We start from the raw sequence: 16995 nt of genomic DNA on the forward strand, positions 1-16995 counted from the left end.
GCCACAACTACTAAGCCTGTGCTCTAGAGCTTGCGAGACACAACTACTGAGCCCACGTGCCACAACTACTGAAGCCCATGTGCCTAGAGCCTGTGATCTGCAACAAGAGAAGCCACTGCAATGAGAAGCCCACAAACCGCAACGAGAGTAGCCCCCTGTCTCTGCAACTACAGAAAGCCTGCATGCAGAAAAGAAGACCCAACACAGCCAATAAATAAAGATCAATTAACTAATTTTTTAAAAGCACAATGAGATATCACCTCACATCTGTCAGAATGGCTATCATCAAAAAGTCCACAAATAACAAATATTGGCAAGGACGTAGAGAAATGGGAACCCCGGTACACTGTTGGTGGGGATGTAATTTGTTGCAGCCACTGAGGAAAACAGAAAGAAGGTACCTCAAAAAGCTAAAAATAGAACTACCGTATGTCCAGCAATTTCACTCCTGGTTATACATTTGGAAAAACCAAAAACACTAATTTCAAAAGATAGATGTGGGCTTCCCTGGTGGTGCAGTGGTTAAGAATCCACCTGCCAATGTAGGGGACATGGGTTCGATCCCTGGTCTGGGAAGATCCCACATGCCATGGAGCAACTAAGCCCATGTGCCACAACTACTGAGCCTGTGTGCCACAACTACTGAAGCCTACACACCTAGAGTCCATGCTCCGCAACAAAAGAAGCCACCGCAACGAGAAGCCTGCGCACCGAAACGAAGAGTAGCCCCCACTTGCCACAACTACCGAAAGCTCGTGCACAGCAACAAAGAGCCAGGGCAGCCAATAAATAAATAAATTTATTTTTAAAAAAGTACTTGAAGAAAAAGAATGAGAAAGGAAATACAACTACATATATGAATAAGATATTATACAACGTGTGCTAATAAAATTTTTTATCTCCATGAAATTGAAATTCCTAGGAAAAGTGCCTGACAATGAAAATAATCTTTTCATCCAATTAAACAATTGTGTTTCCTTGTATAGGAGACAAATTAAATTGATATATAAAGTAGCTATTACTTAAAGTGCACTATTACCTAATATGCAGCACTAAATAACACAATCCTATTTTTAGCCCAAATTTTTAAAGTACTAATTTCACAGCTTAACATATAATCTGGTAATAGTAATAGCTCGATAAATGTTATTGAATAAACTGGAAGAAAGATGATAAAAAAAACTATGAACAGCTGAAACCAGAAATTCTGCATTATAGTACTCAGCTGTGGTCACTAGATGGCATCACTTTTCCAGAGTTAGAAAACATTTTAAACCTGCCCAAAATATGAATTTCATAGAGAGTGGTTCTAGCTCTCTATAATAAAGCGTGAGGTTGAATAGTAAGATTATGATAGCTTTCAATTCATTTGCATGTGGAAGTTCTTCTAGATTTAGGAATGAGTAATGGAGAAGATTAAGGTCAAACATAGCAGTAAGCCAGGCATTTATTTGCCTGATGATCTTTAGGATGGCTAGCTCTTTTAGTATGTTATACTCTCCGAAAATCTGTCAAACTATTTAGTCCACAAAAAGCACAAGAAACGATGTTCTTACATAATTTTTCAGAGAAGTGTTCCACGTTGCTCATCATAGTATCAACGAATTCTTTAAAATTCACTCTTTTTGTTTCTAAAGGGAAAGGAACACATTTTCTTCAGTATCTTCAAATATTAAATTATTATGACAAATCTGAACTATGTAAAAAAAGTTATGTATTCAGGGAGATAATTACATCCATCAACTAATACTAACCACTGAACATATATGGGTATAAGGGGGAAACGCAATTCAATTTACAGGCAAAAGCTAAACCCTGAAAACGCCAAGAAAATTTATCAAAATCCTTTACACGTGTGTACATTTTAAACTTTAAACTGATATTATCTTGTCTTGGCCTTGCAAAAACTCAGTAAGATATATAGGTAAAGAATTAGTATGTTATTTTACATGTTAAAAAAAAAACACTTATGCATGATATGACTTTTTTTTCCAAGTTCACAATAGGAAATACAATATCAGGAATTAGAAGTGAGCTCTCTTGATTCTTGGTTTCTTCTCTATCAGGCTAACATTCACATTAATATCTTTAATATACTATTGAAACCATTAAACATTTTAATAGTCATTTTATACCTAGAAAATGGCTTTCTTTGATCATGTATAATGCTTCATAATATCCCAATGTTAGAATGGATAAAACAGTTCAAAGAATTTTCTAAGGCCAGATGTAAAGGTTTTCTATAAATATGATGAGCTTTGCTTATTCCACTGAGAAAAAAATTCTAATGCACTGTGAAGAATACCGCACAGTACACTTCCTACTCCCAATATTAAATATCTTTGAGCAGTTTACTTCAAAGAGCACCAAATTACTTTGTACTCTTAGCCAAATTTTTAGAGACAAAAAAAATGAGACCTTGAAAAATTCTGGGGGAATTACAGAGTTAATTAAGATTTACATTCCCTAACAGGAACATATAACTTCCTAAATATTTGCAACATACATGAGTTATGAAGCATGATTATACACCAAACCACTGGGAAGCCACCACCCAGTTGAAGAAGATTGTTAATACCACTGCTTCTGTGCTTTTCCCATTCCATTTTCCTGCTTCCGCCATAGAGAGAATATTACCGAATTTTTAAAATTTACCAGTCTTTTGCTCTTTTACATACAATTTGTAACTAGGTAAACAAATTATTACTTAATTTTGTTTTCGAGGTTTTGTTATGCTATAGCAATCTTAGACTTGCTTTTTTCATTCAATATTATATACCTTACAATCACCTATATGCTATATCGCTATGTTCATTTTCACTGATGTGTATACACCATTAGTATTCCATTATACACCAAAGGTATATACAATTTATACATTCTGTCACTGATCATGTTGTTTCTTTTCTTCTTTCTTCTTTTTTTTTTTTTTGAAATGGCAATTCCATTTATTGATTTGTTGGACTACAGCTGACACACTGGATTCTTCTGGCATAGACAGCTCTTTCATCAGAAGTCCAAGTGCTTGATTCTAAATTAGAAAGTCTTGAGTGTGAAAGTATGAACATACTGTTTCATTCTTTCTGTTATTTAATGCTTTCTCAATGCTTTTTACAAATTGCATTTTGTGAGCTCCAGGGAATTCTTTTGAAAGAAGGAATGAGACCCTTCATCACATCAAACAGGAACATTTGTATTTCTCTCTTGCCTTCCCCCATAACCTTTTCACAGGAAAGGTTTATATATACATGGAGCTGGATATTTTTAAACAATTCTTGAAACAAATGTTTATTCTAATTACAGTTTTATATGGTTTATGTCACTTAAAGAAAACCCACAGTGTGAAAATGTAAACTTATGGAAATAATAAATTACAGCAACATCTAACACCTGGTTCCTGATAGCTTGCTCAAAGGATGGATAAACAAATGAAGGAATAGCCAACAACCACTATAATCAGCACCATAAAATAAGTAATTAGATCATATCAACAAATCAAACCTGTGCCATGAAGTTTTTTTTTTTAGAACTTTTATTGAGATACAGTTAACATACAATAAACTGCACATATTTAGAGCGTACAATTTGGTATCCCAATCTTCCAATTCATTCCCCACCAACCCTCCCTGCTTTCCCCACTTGGTGTCCATATGTTTGTTCTCTACATCTGTGTCTCTATTTCCGCCTTGCAAACCGGTTGATTTGTACCATTTTTCTATGGTCCACATATATGTGTTAATATATGGTATTTGTTTTTCTCTTTCTGACTCACTTCACTCTGTATGACAGTCTCCAAGTCCATCCATGAACATTCTTGAACATGTCTCCCTGTACATCAGTGCAAGAGATTTTCTTGAATTTATAGCTAAAAGTGGATTTTTCTAAGCCACAGGGATATGAAAACCTTATGAAATACTACATAATGTTTTTCAAAGTTGTTTTACCACTTTCACCATTTTTACCAACACTTAGATAAACAGACATCTTAATTTTTGCCAATTTAGTGGATATAAAAACTTATCTCACTGTGACCTAAGTTTTGTATTTCCCTGATTACTAATGATGTTGAGAATCTTTTTATATGATTATTAGCAATTTGTGTTTCTTCACCTGGAAATCACTGTGCTTGAAATTTAGCCATTTTTCTATAGGGTTGTTAATTTATAAGGGTTCCCTATCCATTCTCTACAATAATTCTTTGCTCTTATAAGTCTTGCAAATAATGTGTACTCAGTTTGTGGCTTGTTCTCGTATTATCTTTTAGTAAAGAGAAGTTCTTAATTTTAATGTAGCCAAATTTATCAATCTTTTTTCTTCTGCTTAGTGATTTTGTATTTTTTAAAAACTCCTTCCTAACTCTACGTCAGAACATTTTTCTTCTTTTTTTCCCCTAAAACTTTTACTGTTCACATCTGGAAACTATTACTGAATATGGTATATAGATAGGGATCCAATTCCATTTTCGTCCATTTGAATAGTTAATTATTCCAGCACCATTTATTAAATGGTGCTTCTCTTCCCCTCTCTGTGACGTACCACCTCATTATATATGTTTCCATATATGTGTGTAGATAGATTTGGAAGTTCCTTATCTTGTCCTATTGGTCAATTTCTCTAGCCCTGTGCCATTCTCACACTGTTTAAATTACTATAGCTTTATAACAAGCCTTGATATCCAAGAAAGTTAGTCTCCTTCAACACCACACACACGTGCGCACACATACACACAAACACCTACTTTTTATTATAAAAAATTGTAAATTATACAAAATAGAAAGTATATGGAAATGAGCGCTCATGTACTCTCCCTAGCTGCAAATATTCTCAACTCACAGCCATTATTATTTCATCTATAACCTCACCCACCCTTCTATCTCTCATCCTTTCTCTTTAAGAAAGTTGCTGCTATATTCTACTAGCACCTAAAAAAATTGGTACCTTTATTGTGAATAGTGGGCTTTGACATAATAAACAGTCCTTCTTTGCCCCACTAAAAACCCTTTGTCCTGACTTCCGTGGATCAGAGAGCAAAAAAAAAAACCCTACTTTCTGTTTGCATTTTTGCCTAGGAAAAAAATGTCTGAAAAGACTAAGATTGCTTATTTCTGGACAAAGAGATTTTGAGTGCCTTGCTGTACTTTTGAGTATTTTTGTAATTTTCTGTATTGGCTTAATTTTAATGGACTTTTTTTCTAATAAAAATTATAAAGTCATCATTCTGAGGAAAAGAATAGCAAACTGATCCTCTTTTCAGATGTATTAACCCAGTTTTCCTGAAAAAATGTCACTTACCACCAGCTTCAGTCAACTCTGTGATCTTCTGAAATTCTGGCTTAGAAAGGTAAACTCCAAAATTTTGAAGACAAGTATTCAGATTCCCATAATCAATATTTTCGTCTTTAATTTTATCAATAGCTTTGATGACATCAGTCAATGCTGAAAATAAAGCAGTATGCTAATAAGTATTAAATATAAGTCAAAGAGGAAAGACCAATAGTAAGATGACTTTCAGTTCTAGCACACTAACAAAATATTAAAAACTTCAGAAATGTGATATATGAAGAGCATTACCAGAATCTTTAATAATATGAAAATTAACGTTATAAAATCAGAGTATGAAGTATATTATTCCACACTCCTACAGCATCTGTATTTAAGGAAGTGCCAATTTAGTTGCACTGACAATACCACAACTAAAAATACGTAGGATCAAAAATATTACATAATTGCCCCCAGTTAATTCTCTAACAATTTAAAATTCCCTAGTAGTCTGTTTCTTCGTAGCAGAAACAGAAGTAGAAGACCTTCAATCTCAAATGATAAATTGGAATAAAATTTTGTAGCAATACATGGCTCAGTCATTAGTAAATTTATCTTAGTTTATCTTCTGTAAATACAAATTATTACTTGGAAACAGCTATGCTACATGTCTTTTTAGAATACTTTAGAATGTATGCTTCACAAATTTGGGCAGTATTCCCTCCATTAAATTTAAACTGATAAATTTTTATTGCAATGAAAACTTTCTTAAAAGAAATTACTTACAAATACATGGATTAAGGAAGTTGACAGATGTGTGTGTGTGAACCCTGGAACAAATTAAACTCAAATAAGTTTTCTCTAGTAGATTAGAATAGGTAAAGTGAGGAGCTGGGCTGTGGAGAGCATTAAAGTCATTATCAGTAGTTAACCTGCTTCAAGCAATCACTGGCAATCATTGTGGACTGCAAAACAAAGAAATAATGGTCAAAATGATCTCTGAACTAGATGATCCTTAAAACAACTCCTAAAAGGATGATTCTTATGTGTAAATACATGGAACAAGACACCATGTTCCTATCTTTAGACACCTAAAATTTCAGCTGAAAGTAATTCTCGCTTAAGAGTTAACAACTGAGGAGTGACATCAGCAAGACAGTTGAGTAGGAAGCCCTTCTTCTCCCCTCACACACACTCATTCAGCAAAAATTCATGGATAATTTCCTTTTGTGAGAAATGAGAAACTAACTGAAAGGATTTACATCCCAGAAGAATGCAAAACCAGACTCACTGAAGCTGGTAGGGAGATTTGGGACACCCTTTTGCTGGAGACCCTGCCCCATTGCAGTACCATATGATCTGAAAGATACCCCATAGCTCCCAGCTTCACTTAGGGGAAGATAGAGATTGGTTCACACATCCAGCAGTCTAACTCTTCCAAAGGGCCTCCCCAGAAGACAGCCTTCTGTCTTGCCAATCTTGGGGCTCTGATAGGTCTAGCATAGACTAGTAGTCTGGGATAGAACAGAGTCAGCGACGTAAGTCAGTCAATGCCTATGATCCTCTCCTCTGCCTGGCACAGAGTGAGGAGATATAAAATGCCAATTCTCAGCTTCCCTGGAATAGGAAAAGAATTGATTCATGCATCCAGCACCCCAACTTCTTCAGGGCCTCCCAAAGAACCAGCATCTGTCTCACCAGTTATAGAGCCTGGGGAAGGAAAGAGTTGATAGAGGTCCGAAGAATATCTGGCTGGGCTGATTGGTAGGGGTATTCCCCTGTATAAGGACAGTCTATGAAGACTGAGAGAGGTGTTTGTTTTGTGTAATGCATAGACACCAACACAGAGAACCTCATAACTCTTATGAAAAAGATAGATAACTCTCATAAAGATGCTCATCAAAATCAAGAGAACAATGCAAGAACAAAGTGAGAATTTCAACACAGAGACAGAAAATGTTTAAAAGTGCCAAACAGAAATCATAAAGGTGAAGGACACAAAAACTGAAAATTTCACTAGAGGTGCTAAATAGCAGGCTAGATCAACTAGAAGAATGGATCAATGAACTGGAATACAGGTCACTGGAAAGAATTCAGTCAGAAGAAAGAATTCAGTCAGAAGAGCAAAAAAGAAAAAAGAATGAAAAAGAGTGAAGAAACTTAAGAGATGTATGGAACATCATTAAGTGGACCAATATACACATTATGGGAATCCCAGAAGGAGGAGAGAATGAGGAAGGGACAGAAAATCTATTTAAAGATATAAATAGGGAAACTTCTCAAATCTGAATGTAAAGTGCTGTACATTTGAGATTCTGGTTCAGTCTGTCATGGGGCTCTGTTGCTTCAACTCAAACAATGCTTATTTGATATAGGTACATCTAAAGTGTATACACTTAAGAACAAAGGTCAGCTTCACTGCAAAACTCTCTTGACTAAGCATAACACTTAAAGAGTGGTATATTCCTTCTTCCTCCAAGTATCAACATAATCTGGACAGGAATCTCCCTACCACTAGCAGAAGCAGAAGACTTAGTTAGATCCAGTCACATCTATTCTTTCAGTATCAGCAGCTCCAGCTAACAGAAAGTGGTTTAGACTTTCTTTATGAAAGTTGTGACAATCAATTCCCTACTCTAGGCAAATGTAGCCCATTTCAAAGCATATGGAACATCTATAACTAAAAATTACAATAACTGAAATAAAAAGCTCAGTGGGTCAACAGCTGAATGGAGGAGAGAGAAGAAAGAATTAATGAACAGAAAGACAGCAATAGAACTCACCCAATGAACAACACAAAGAAAACAGACTGAAAAAAAAGAACAGAGTCTCAAGGATCTGTAGCAGTATAAAGAAATATCTAACACTGTGTAATAAGAGTCTCAGAAGAAGAAGAGAGAGAGAGAAAGCATGCTTAAAAAGGTACTCAAAGAAATAATAGCTAAACAATTCTCAAATTTTTAGCAACAGATGTTAATCTACAGATCCAAGAAAATAAGTGAACCTCAAACAGGATAAAGGCAAAGAAATCCATGTCAAGACACACCAGAATTAAACTTTTGAAAACTAAACACAGAGAAAAAATCTTGAAAGCAGTCAAAGAAAAATGAAACCTTACCTATAGGGGAAAAAAACAATTCGAGTGACAAGATTTCCCTTAGAAACTTTGGTCACCAGAAAGAAGTGGCACCATGTTTTTTAACCGCTGAAAGAAAAGAACTGTCAACCTCAAATCCCATACTTAGAAAAAATTTTCTGCAGGAATGAAGGGGAAATCAAGATGTTCTCAGATGGAAGAAAACGAAGAGAATTTTGTTGACAGGAAATCTATTAATGGCTAAAAGGAAGTTCTTTAAACAGAAAGGAAAGGATAAAACAAAGAACTCTGGAATACCAGGAAGGAAGAAAGAAAACAGAAAGCCAAAATATGGGTAAACATAGTAGGCTTTCCTTCTCCTCTTGAGTTTTTAAATTACCTTTGATGGTTGAAGCAAAAATTATAATACCATCTGATATGTTTTAAAAGATATGTAAAGGAAATACTTAAGACAATTATATCACACATAGGGGAGGGTAAGGGGACATAAAAGTAGACAAGATTTCTGTACTTCATTTGAACGGGTAAAATGATGACACCAGTAGACTGTGATAATATATATAATACAATACCTGGAGCAACCACCAAAATGCTATAAAAAGAGATACACTCTAAAATACTATAGATAAATCAAAGTGGAATTCTAAAAATGGGCAAAAGATTTGAATACATATTTCACCAAAGACATCTGAATGGCTAGCAAGCATATACAAAAATACTCAACATGATTAGTCTTTAGGGAAATGCAAAATTAAAAGCACAATGAGATACCACTACACACTTATTATAATGGTTATAATTTTAAAAAATAAAGTGTTGACAAGGATGTGAAGAAACTAGAATCTTCACACATTGCTGCTGAAAATGAAAATGTTACAGCCACTGGAAAACAGTTTGGCAATTTGTTAAAAACCTGAACATAAATTTACCATACAGATAACAATTCTTCTACAGAAAGACATGTATGCAAATATTAATTTCAGCATTATTCATAACAGTCACAAATTGAAAAAAATCAAATGTCCATCAACTGGTCAACCATCAATAAAACACAGTATATCCATAAACTGTAATGTGGGTTTATTTATCAATACAAAGGAATGAACTATTGATACATACTATAACATGAATTAACCTTAAAAACATGATGCAAAGTTAAGGAAGTCAAGTATAAAAGACATGTTCTATGATTTCATTTATATTAAATGTCAAAAAAAAAGGCAAATTCATAGAGACAGAAAGCAGATACTGTGAGTAAATTAGTGGTTGTCTACAGATGGGGGTGGAGATTAATTGCAAATGGGCATGAGAGAATTCTTAGGAGTGACAGAAATGTTACCAACTGGATTGTGTCTACTTCTGCGTACGTATCTAAAAGAATTCAAAGTAGGAGCTTAAAGAGATATTTGCATGCCCATTTCCATAACAGCACTATTCACAATAACCAAGAGGTGGAAGCAACACGTGTCCACTGATGGATGAATGAATAAACAAAATGTGGTATACACATACAATGGAATATTACTTAGCATGAAAAAGGAAGAAAATTCTGATACATGCTATAGCACAGCTCTTGAGGGCATTATGATAAGTGACATAAGCCAGTCACAAAAAGACAAATACTGTATGATTCTGCTAAGGTATCTCAAGTGGACAAATTCACAGAAACAGAAAGTAGAATGATAGTTGCCAGAGTTGGAAGGGCAAGGATGGATAATTTTTATTTAACTGGTATAGAGTTTCAGTTTCGCAAGATGAAAAAGTTCTGGAGATTGGTTGCACAACAATGTGAACGCATTTAACACAAACATTACTGAACTGTACACTTAGAAATGGTTAAGATGGTAAATTCCATGATATGTGTTAGTTCCCGCAACTTAAAATAAAATTTTAAAATGGGAAAATGGGAAAAAAAGAGGAAGAGTCAGCTGTGACCAAGACACTTACTACTTCACAAAATAGCAATGAAAGAATGACTGAGTTGGTGAATCAATGATTGCAAGGTAAAGCATTCAAGAAATTGATTTACTAACAGTATCTGCAAAAAATTCAGACTTTAACACTACATTCATCAGAAATGACAAATGCTAATGTAGCTTTTAACATGAGATTCTTCATCTAGATATAAAAGAAAGTCTCTTCCTTTGTATTAATTTTTTTCTTATATGAGAAATCTTTTTTTAAGTATATGAATAAACAGAAGGAAATAAAACATCAAGCCTTCATGAAACTTTCACTTCCTCTTAATCTCGCAGAAAAAAAATATTTAATTATTTGTATAAAAATAAAAATATTCCAAGTAAGAAAAACTAGATTGTGGTATGACTCTATAAATTTATAAATCAGTGCATGGGTGATTTTATGTATGTAAATTTTACCTCAACAGAACTGTTTTTTAAAATGTTTTAAAACAAAGATAAACCAAACAAGTATTTCATTCAAACAAGTTCCTTATAAAAAATTAAAATTAAATCACCCATCAATTGCTAATAATGGAGCTAATTACCTATTTGACCTCCTCATTATCACCACTATTACTGTACATTTATATAGCACTCTACAGTTCATAAAATCCATGTAACAACTCTGCAAAGTAAGTAAGTTAGCTGCTATTACTCTGATATATCAAGTTTTTAAAAAACTGGCAAATGGCTTGCTAAAGGGTTTCAGAACTATTAAATACCTATACAAAAAGCAAACTCAGTTCAGTTGAACCTAATTCTCCTCAAGAGAACTGCTCTTTCCTCCAAATGATTTTAACTGCTCTTTCCTCCAAATGATTTTAAAATAAATTTCCTACCTACCATCATAGCCAGGAAGATAATGCTCTTTGGAGAGAGCACTCATGAAGTCATCTAACTTCACCATTCCATTTTCTGTAAAATAAAAAGCTTAGGTTATACATTCTATTATAGTTTTGTATAAAAGGTCAATTCATATTTTAATACATCTATGAAAAAATACTTATCCTACACTTAATCATCATCTTATTTCTTCTTCACATCTTGTCTCCCTAGATGAGTCGAAGTTAGGTCAGTTCATTTCCTTTCAACAATTACTGAGAGTATATTAGTGCCAAGAACTATGCTAGGCACCAAGCATACAAAAATAAGTAAGACACAGTCCCTGCTTCTTCAATGTTTATTACAAAGTGCAAAGGACTGGGTTAGGTACTCAGTGCTTGATAGATACAGGAAAAAGGAAAGGTGCCCATATAGATGCACCATGAGAAAGTAAAGGAGTCTATTTCACATCATCATGAAAACCCAGTCAATCAATATGCTATCCACTAAGACACCTTAACAATGCTAACCAGCCCTGATAGACCCAGGTATCCCCCCATCCCTACCCCTAGTATCCACCTGGTCCAAGTAACTACCTATTTTTAGATACAAACCCTCCACAGTGATCACACTCATCCTGATAAGCAGAAGAAAGGGCTGAATAATTTTAGTAGCACTTACTCTTTAGATTTTTTAAAATCTATTTTGTATTGAGGTAACACTAGTCTATAACATTATATGCTTCATGTGTACAACATGAAACATATAATTCTGTATACGCTACAGTGTGCTCACTACCAAAAATTTAGTTTCCATCTATCACCATACAATTGATCCCCTTTACCCATTTTGTTCTACGCCCAACCCTTACCTCTCTGGTAACCATTACTCTGATCTCTATTCCTTCGATTTTTTAAAAATCAAATCTTTCCTATTTGCCTTAACTAAGAAATTTTGCTCAGGTTCTAATAATTCACTTCTAATGTTATTTCTGTCAGTCTTTTCCCACAAAGTTGCCTCTGCCCTCTCCTCTACTGAACTTTTGCTGTGGACAATTCTTACTTAATGATAAAACAACTTTTCTAATAAAAAAAAAATCCTTCTTAGAAACTTAAACTCTGCCCTAAACTTAGGCTGGAGAGTGGGATACGCTATTTAATTTATAGATGCTAACTACCTGCCTCGATTAAGTATCACTAACCCTAAATTCCCAGCTGCAGTACTCCCTCTACAGTTTAGAATCTCCAATTATTTCTCCTTGGACTCCTAGGCTATTTACTTAGAGATTTCTGAACCTCTTGGGTATTTTTGTCTTGCAAACTGAACCTCTCTTCTACAACTAGATAAGCTTTCCCCAGTATCTGTCCCACACCAGAAGGCATAGCTAGGAATAGTGATGAAGAAACTTACAGAAACTATTCTGAGATATGAAAGACCTAACCCCTCCAAACTAATCCATTAGGTCAAACTTCCCAGGAATTGTTTTTTACTACTCCCAATTTTTTTAAAAAAATTATTTATTGGAGTATAGTTGATTTACAATGTTGTATTAGTTTCTGCTGTACAGCAAAGTAAATCAGTTATACATATATCCACTCTTTTTTAGATTCTTTTCCCATATAGGTCATTACAGAGTATTAAGTAGAGTTCCCTGTGCTATACAGTAGGTCCTTATTAGTTACCTATTTTATATATGACTACTTCCAATTTTTACATCTGTTCTTTCTGAATCTTCTTTAGAAAGGCCCATTCCATTCCCAGTTGACAGAACTTACTTCAACATTTAATACTATCACATAAAAGTATCTAATATCTTCAAAAGTTTGGTATTATCAGTCTCTCACCATTTCTAGCAGTGTCTGTCACAATCTTCTTGAACTCTTTATCTGATAAATTAATTCCTACTGAAGGCAAAATGGACTGAAGTTCTGCATCAATGTAATTTTCTCAGAGTTTACTGATAGCTTCAGAGACATTTCCTAAATAATCAAAATGTGGAGGACTATTCAGCAACATAATTTATGTGTCTTAAGCAAAAATGGCAGCTAAAGTAATCAGAAATCAAGTTTTATTCACTTAATATCACCTTATAGAAGGACTGCTTTTCTCTCCATGTTTCTCTTGTATCTTACATTATACTTTCTCTTATAGCTCAAATACAAAACCATCTTGAAATTCTATATACATGTATAAACTACTTGTTTGGAGGAACAGCCTGCTCTAGTGGCCCAGCCAATGAAGCTTGGTTCTGATTAAAACATAATGAATGAGATCAAAACACCAATGTGTTTTGTTTAAATTCCAAGATTTCAAACAAAAATTGAGTTTTTTCCCTTCCTATCACTTTACCCTACCATGTTTTCAGTTCACAACCTTCAAAATTATAAAATCCTAGCAGACACACATGGCCATCATGAACCTCCTAATATGGGGTACTGAGATGGGCAAAATATCTCCCTGTTGTATTCTGGCCAAAATTCACACCCTGAACTTATTCATGAAGAATTATAAGGAAACCCAAAATGAGGGACATTATACAAAACAACTAGTCAATACTCTTCCAAAGTGTCAAGATCATGAAAGAGTGAAAAACAATCCCAGATTGAAGGAGACTAAGGACACATGACAACTGAATGTAATAGGTGATCCTGGATCAGACGAAGGACATTAATGGAAAAACTGACAAATTTTGAATAAGGTCCTTAGATTAGTAAATATTGTTGTATCAGTGTTAATTTCCCGGTTTAGATAATAGTACTGTGGTTATATAAGATCTTAACACCTGGGAACACTAGATGAAGAGTATGTAGAAAAGTTTTTATTGTATTTTTGTGTAATTTTTATGAATTTAAAATTATTTCATAATGAAAAGTTAAAAATGTTTTTTAAATGTAAATCAAGTGACAGTCACGGTGACATCATTTGATTTTAGTGACACCAGTAAGGTAGATAACCACTTTCTTCCACAGCCTATTACTCCGTTATTCCTTTAACCAGGAATTCTTACGGAAGTAAAAAAAACTCAGAAATGAGGTACAGAGTAAAAGCAGCGCATCGGTAAAGGAATCAATAAACATCTTTATGCCTCCTTACTAGATCACACTCTTTTTTCTTAATTTTTCTGAGTTATTTAAAGTATGCATTAGTGTATAAGAATCACTAATTATTCACAAAGCATTTATTCTAACAATTACATTCAGTACTAAATACAATTTTTTTAAAGGTCAATAAAGTTTCTTTAAAGAAAATAAATATAACAAGTAACCAGCTGAGGCCTACAGGAAGGAGTGTTTTACTGGGTTCCCTACACAGTACTTCTATGATATTAGTAGCACAAAAGGGGAAAACATATACTGGTTGAGAAGCCACTGCTTATCTTTGAGGGATCTGAGATGTGTAAGTACTATTTTCTCTTGATATTCCCACATTCATAAGAGAGAATACCTGAAGTACTGTGGATATCATAAATTTAAATTATGGAACTCTGAGAAAAAATTTCACATAGGCTTCATACATACTTGGTTAAGTAAATGACCAAAAAAAAAAAAAAAAAAAAAGCATTTCCAAAGGAAAATAGGCTCTCTACTTTCTAGGGAACTTGAGTGACTCCAATTAATCACTGAATAAGCTTCTCAGCCAAAGTTAGGCCCCGCCAAAAGGGAGCATCTGGAAAGGAACTACCATCAAAACCACAATATTGTATCCATTGGCCTATATACCAGAAGTGGTGGTTACCCACAGTATTGACAATTGAAATGCCTACAACTATCTAATAACTGCTTAATTCAGCTCATTTCTGTAATGACTCAAGGACCTACATGTTGACTTATATATATGATACTGACCCAGAGAATTAATTGCTGTGTTTCCTTAAATGGAATATGTTTTAGAAGGCTGGAATGCCTTCTCGCAGCTGGCTTCTGAAGTTTTGGGATACTTAAAATATCACTTTTATCCAGGGACTTTTTCAGGCTTGTAACACTCTTCAAGTTTTGTGGTTTAGACTCTGAGTCATGAATTTCAACCTTCTCTGAACTTCTCTTAAAGTTTATGCCATCCTTTGAATATGGTTCCTGGAATTCTACATTACTGCTATCAACATCATCCTGGAATTTTCCTAACTGCAAAATATTTTTTGATCTTTTAAATTCAAGGTCATCACTCTCCTTCATAATTTTATGACGTTGGAGGCTCTTTGTATTTAACTTTTGAGATAATGATGATTCAGGTAGCCTGGAAGATAAAATGCTTTTCTTCCTATATTGTGGATAGTATCCTGATACATTTGATAACTTTCTTGAAGTAGCTTCATCCAAGGTTGTTCCTTCCATAATTGCTAACCAAGAAAAACAGATTCCATTATTTCATTCACCTGTACAATCTGTAATGCTTTTTAAAAAATAATACCTAAGTCCTCATTAAAGCTGTTCAACTCGCAGATGGAAGATGCCTTAGAGGTCTGGGATGGGGAGGGTGGGGGGGACTCGAGGGAGGGTGGGGGGGGAGTCAAGGGAGGGATGGAATATGGGGATATGTGTATAAAAAACAAATGATTGAACTTGGTGTACCCCCAAAAAATAAAATAAAATAAAATAAGAAAATAAAAAAAAAAAAAGAAATTACCAGTTGCTTAAATACATAAGATGAAGTCAGTAATTTGAAAAAACTAACAGTGCTGATGACTGAAAGATTAATTATTAACTAGGTTAAATATAATCTTCTGGTTTAATATAGTTAAATACTTCCATCCAAAGCTATTCATAGTAACACTAAATCTAAAGTGATAGCCTACTGAAGTGCATGGTTCCCATTCCCTACTCTTTCCCAGTTTAGAAAGATAATAGACATAAGCTAATTCAGATACAAAACCCTTAGTTATGAGGGTGCAGAACTATGAAGAAGTTATAAAAGGAATTTTTTATTTATAAAGTTAGAATACTTTATAAATAAAATGATACTCTCCAAAAATAAGAGAATGAAATAATTACTCTGCTAAAGATTCTCAGCACTTGTGCGGGGAAAATAACTTCATATATAAAATAATATTTTTAGAAACATATTAATACAATGTCATACAAAATGAAATTTTGTTCATTTACAAAATTCATCTCATGGCTCAGAATAGTATCTTACATTTGAATAACATATTTTAAAGTATTTCAAGTGTTATAATGCTTGATCCTCAAAACAACTCCATGAGATCGTCAAGCTCCTATATAATCAAAGAAAACAAGAGATTTCCAGCAGAGTAGCAATACAATCTTGACTATGAGGACATTTCATTAAGATAAAAAGAAAAGTTTTTTAGCTTAGTCTGTATTACAATGAACAACTGAAGGAAAATATTTAGATTTTAAAGGTCTGGAAATTTTTTATATTAATCTTTCTTAATTGACATATAACATTGTATTAGTTTTATGTATAAAAAGTCTAGAAATCTGGGGCTTCCTAGGTGGCGCAGGGGTTAAGAATCCGCCTGCCAAGGCAGGAGACACAGGTTCAATCCCTGCTCCAGGAAGATCCCACATGCCACAGAGCAACTAAGCCCGTGTGTCAAAAAAAAAAAAAAAAAAGTCTAGAAATCCTTAAAGATGATGACATTGATCTCCAAGTGTTATCTATCAAAGAGAAATAGAGTAAAAAAATAAAATCTTTGACATTTCTACTTTGGGCCAAGACACTGCAATAGGAACTAACTCTACCCTCCAACCTTAAGCAACTAAAACACTGGACAAGATATGTGAAAAAGAATGTTTTCAGACATTGGACAATAGGCAGCACAGGACAGTAATCCTTTAAAGACAGGTAACAAATAAGCTGAGCCCTACCACTGCACCAGTTTACTGTCTAGACAGA

The 16995-nt window shown here is 34.1% G+C and overlaps 1 protein-coding gene across 1 annotated transcript in view; it reads right to left on the minus strand.

Moving 5' to 3' along the window:
* The window catches only part of LOC130839599 (EF-hand calcium-binding domain-containing protein 13-like), a 171078-nt gene that overhangs the window by 98577 nt on the left and 55506 nt on the right, over positions 1–16995 (minus strand). The window contains 5 exon segments of the mRNA XM_057713837.1: positions 1557–1631; positions 5293–5436; positions 11161–11232; positions 12984–13118; positions 14981–15475. Of these exon segments, the coding sequence (XP_057569820.1) occupies positions 1557–1631; positions 5293–5436; positions 11161–11232; positions 12984–13118; positions 14981–15475 (921 nt within the window).

This window comes from Hippopotamus amphibius, chromosome 17 (genome assembly GCF_030028045.1).
Source record: "Hippopotamus amphibius kiboko isolate mHipAmp2 chromosome 17, mHipAmp2.hap2, whole genome shotgun sequence".
NCBI lineage: Eukaryota > Metazoa > Chordata > Mammalia > Artiodactyla > Hippopotamidae > Hippopotamus > Hippopotamus amphibius.